Raw genomic sequence first — 4,267 nt, 5'->3', positions numbered from 1 at the left:
ATTGATTTAGTCATTTAAAGCTACTGACCTAAGCCTCCTAATAGAGCCTGGCTCACTTTGAAGTTATTACTAATGGGCCTGAACCCTTGAGGAGATAAGCAGTACCATTGCTCAGAGCAGGCTTCTCAATACATGTCCCAGTCAAGCTGACAGCAAGACTCTTTTATCTCTGGCTTCTTGTCTCCAAACCCATTAGCACAGGCATCCTTTGATATATTTCTCTCTGTCCCTTCTAGAGCCCAATTGCTATTTGTAATAAGTCTTGGTGACCCCTCACCGTAGGATGGTAGCAGAGTATTACTATTAAACTTAGTTACAATGTAAACTAAAACATGTGGGTCTCCTGGAGACATTGGCAAATCTTGGTAGAAATGTATATCTATTTTATTAATATTAAGGGTGGTTTGGGACTTTGTATTGCCTTTTCACCCACTGTCAAAGGCTGATGATCTTAAGAGCTTTCTGCTTGAGAAGAGACATGATAAGGATTATAATGAGATTTGGGATAGAGGCCAAAGGTCTTAGAAACAAATGCTGATTTTCTATTGATGGAGAAGTTATTTTAACCTCTCTCAGCCTCAGTCTCCTCATCTATGCATCAAGCTCAGAATTGCATATCCTGTTAGGATTGTTGTAAGGAAATGACGAGAAAATGTAAGAGAATTGGGTTAGAGGTTATCACCATCTCCAGTCTTTACTCTGCACCCTGTGTGCTGGGACAGTGTGGAGAAAGATATGAGGTGTTTCTTTACTCTTGAGGGGCAGTTTAGCTCAGATTGCTTCTTCAAAGGGATTTCTTATCCATCAGTTCACTTAATGTTGCCACTAATGATGAGAGGTGAACTTGAGAGAGAGAACTGACATGTTCATCACCATGCAGAGTTGGGATTCCAGAGTTTCAGTCCTGGCTGGGTTTTAAAGTAGCCAATCTGATCTTGAAGAAGTGATCTTCATAAACTGCAGAAAGAATCCTGTCCTTCCCCAGCTTGAAATCCTCCATTAGCCTCCCTTTGCTGTTAGAACAAATCCCAACATCTTCAACTTGTTCTACAAGGTCCTGTAACCATTTGGCCTCTCCCCACTTCTACCTCATCTTTCTCCTTTCTCATTCTTACTTAATTCATTTCAACAACAAAAGACTTCTTTTAGTTCCTCCAGCATGCCTTCCTTTCCTGCCTCAGGGTCTTTCCCTATGCAGCTACTTCAGCCTCTAATGTTCTTTCCCCTGGAGCCTTGCAAAACTGCCTCTTTCTCCTCTTTCAGTTCTCGGCTTAAATGTCCCTTGCTCAGAGATTTTCCCTGAACACCCTTCCTAAAAGCAAGTGTACCATATTATTTTCTGTTACAATCTTTGGTTTCTTACCTTCACAGCAATCTCAGTTTGTATTGCTTTTGTAATAATCACTTTCTTCTATTGTGTTTACTTGATTTATCTTCTTCGGTCTGTCTACTCTTTTGGGATGTAAGCTTCATGAAAGTAGGAACTACATTCCATTTATGGCTGTGTTTCCAGCATCTAGCCCAATGACTAGCACCTAGCAAGCACTCAATAAAATTTGCTCCATGACCAAATGAGTGAATCGATATGTCACTCTCTGAGTTTTAGATTCATGATAGATGGGAATATGCTCTAACAGCACCTCTCCTCGTTATTCTCTCAGCTACAAATATGAGAGGAGGTTGGCTCTTCCCTTCTATGGCTACCGCTTCCTGGTCTCGATCAGACAGACTTCTTCTTTGTTTTTTCTTTTACATTTTTCCTCTGCTTGCTTGAGCCATATGTTCAGTTTGGCATACAGGATTTACTAAACCACAAGTTTTGGTGATGAGAGCACAAGACTGGAAGTCAGGAAATCTGAATTCTAGACTTAGATAGGCTTCTGCTTACAATATGATATTGGATAAGTTAGATGCCTACTTTTGCACTTCAGTTTCTCCTATGGTTATAATGAGGAGATTGGACTAGATGAGCCAAAAAGATCTTTTCCACCTGGAGCATTATCTAACCTAGATTGTTGACTTCCCTTCCATCAATTCATCTGGACAGCCTCACAAGGCAATTACTTTTAAAATAGCAGTGGTCATCTTGAGTCACGTCTGGGTATACTGTTTAAAACTAGAATTCCTGTTAATCAGTTTACAGTCATACTATAAACTTTACAATCCCTGAGGAGAAACCAAGCTTCAAAATGTCTTGCCAAAATAGTCTCTGCTCTTGATGCGTGCTGGGTCCTTTCAGGAGTACCTTAGGAGACAAGAGTGCTGGCAAAACAGAAGGGAACAGTATTATGTCCTCACGTTCTTCTCCATCTGCTCTGTTCTGTAGGTCTGCCAGAATTTTCCCAGCATGACTCCTCCAAATTTCCCATTTCATCCCAGATTACACACACATCAACCCTGGCAGGAAGGTCCTCATTTAGAGCCAGTTTTGGAAATAGTGGAAATGTTTGACATAGATTCAGTTTTTAGTACTCATTACCCTGAATCCAATGGCAAAACAGGGAGGGTACAGTCTTGTGGTTAAGAGATGAGACTATGGAACCAGAAGCCTGGATTTGAATTCAGTAAGACTTGCGATAATGACTTAACCATTCTAAGACGAGGTACCTTGTCTACGAGAGAAGCATAATAATAGTAACAAGGTCATAAATTGTTGACAGGGTTAAGTCAAATAATCATGTAAAATACTTTGCCTATCTCTGGCCCATGGTAAGCAATCAAGATGCATAACTTAGAGTTTTTCGTTTTGTTTTCAAATTTCAGTCATTTAAAGATTTTAACAACTTCCAAGTGATGCATATGGTTTGAAATAAAGTTATCTACAATGAGTAAAGTCATTTTTTTATTATTATTTTTTTTTCCGGGGGGCGCATGTCTCTGTGTTTATTGCAACCCCTTCCCAGTAGATGGCACTACAGTGTCTTGTCCCAGCAGAAGAGGTCCCTGGCGCCAACATGGAAACCAAGGGTGTTGGGAAGGGGGCGCCTTTTTTCTGGTTCACACCCAGGACCAGTATGGGTTAAGGGTGGTCCTGATGGAAGAGGCGGCCAGGCTTTGAACCACGACCAGCTACTTCTAGAGTTGTACTAGCTTCCCAAGGACACTGCAGGGGCCCCGAGCCGCCGTGTCCCGGGGGAGGTGGGGAGGGAGTCACTTCTTCTTCTGCACGTGGCCACAGTCATACTTGCCCCGCACGATGGTGAGCTTGACGCCGGGCAGGTCCTGTGTGCGGCCGCCCTGCACGAGCACGACGTGGTGCTCCTGCAGGCTGTGGCCCTCTCCGGGGATGAAGCAGACGACCTCCCGACCGGTGCTGAGCCGCACGCGGCAGCATTTGCGGTTGGCCGAGTTGGGCTTCTTGGGCTTGCGGATGAACGTGCGCAGGACCACGCCCTTCAGCTGTGGCCGGCCCTCCATGGGGCCCACTTTCGGAGGCGGATGCTTCGGAGGCCCCCGGCGGTGCATCTGGTTCAGGGTGGCCATGGGACGCGTGGCCCAAGGCCGCGGGGCCAGGGCTAGGCCATGATTTAGGGACGTGCTGAGGCCACGGAGAAGGCCGGACCAGGACATCCCGCCGCCTGCAGCGTCCCTGTGTTAGGGGATAACAGATTCATTAAGCAGGAGGAGGGGAAAGTGGCCGTAGCCGGGGGAGGGTCCAAGTTCTTCCCATCCCGCTCTCGGAGCCTTCCGGTTAAATCTAAGGAATTTCCTCTCACTGTATAACCACAACCCCTAACGCTGCTACCGGAAAATCCCTCCGTAAATTTTGTCTTGCTCTGAATAGGCTCTCTGAATAGGCTCTCCCAACCGCCCCCGCTCACAAACAGAAGGAAACTAGAAAATGAGAGGAGGCCCGGGAAGTTTTCGAGTAAAGTCATTTTTTTGGAGAGTTACAAGTACAAAGAGTGATAAAGTCACTGCAAATTGGAAAACTTCCATGGACACTAGCATACACTAAATAAATAGTGTATGTAAGTCAATACATAAAAGAATTAGTTCATTTATTACTTATTTAGTTAAAACAGGTTAATGAAAATGGCCATGTCATCTTTCCTAATTATAAGAAAATTCATACTCACTGCAAACTATTCAATTATGAAAATGAAAATAATTGTCGTTCATTTTTTCCTCTACCCAGAATAACTTCTACTAATATTTTAGTTATGCATCCATAAAAAGCAGTCATTACCTGCAATTTTTATTTCTTTTATTTCTTGAGTAAAAACTGGAGGATTCTAATCTAGATCAGAGACTTAGTTTTACCTAT

At 43.6% G+C, this 4,267-nt stretch overlaps 1 protein-coding gene across 1 annotated transcript; it reads right to left on the bottom strand.

Annotated features, from left to right (window-relative positions):
• Positions 1-2,859: 2,859 nt before the first annotated feature.
• Positions 2,860-3,828, bottom strand: LOC309804904 (small ribosomal subunit protein uS12m). The gene has a single exon (XM_082622598.1). The coding sequence runs from the start codon at positions 3,568-3,570 to the stop codon at positions 3,151-3,153; it is 420 nt and encodes a 139-aa protein (XP_082478724.1). The 5' UTR covers positions 3,571-3,828; the 3' UTR covers positions 2,860-3,150.
• Positions 3,829-4,267: the final 439 nt, after the last annotated feature.

The sequence above is a fragment of the Mesoplodon mirus genome (assembly GCF_964341445.2).
Source record: "Mesoplodon mirus genome assembly, chromosome: 5".
In the NCBI taxonomy this organism is placed as follows: Eukaryota; Metazoa; Chordata; class Mammalia; order Artiodactyla; family Ziphiidae; genus Mesoplodon; species Mesoplodon mirus.
Note: the sequence above shows the minus strand (reverse complement) of the source record. Positions and strands in the feature narration are given on the sequence as shown.

Coding starts and splice junctions, on each gene's coding strand:
- LOC309804904 (XM_082622598.1), bottom strand. CDS start 3,570: ATGTCCTGGTCCGGCCTTCTCCGTGGCCTCAGCACGTCCCTAAATCAT.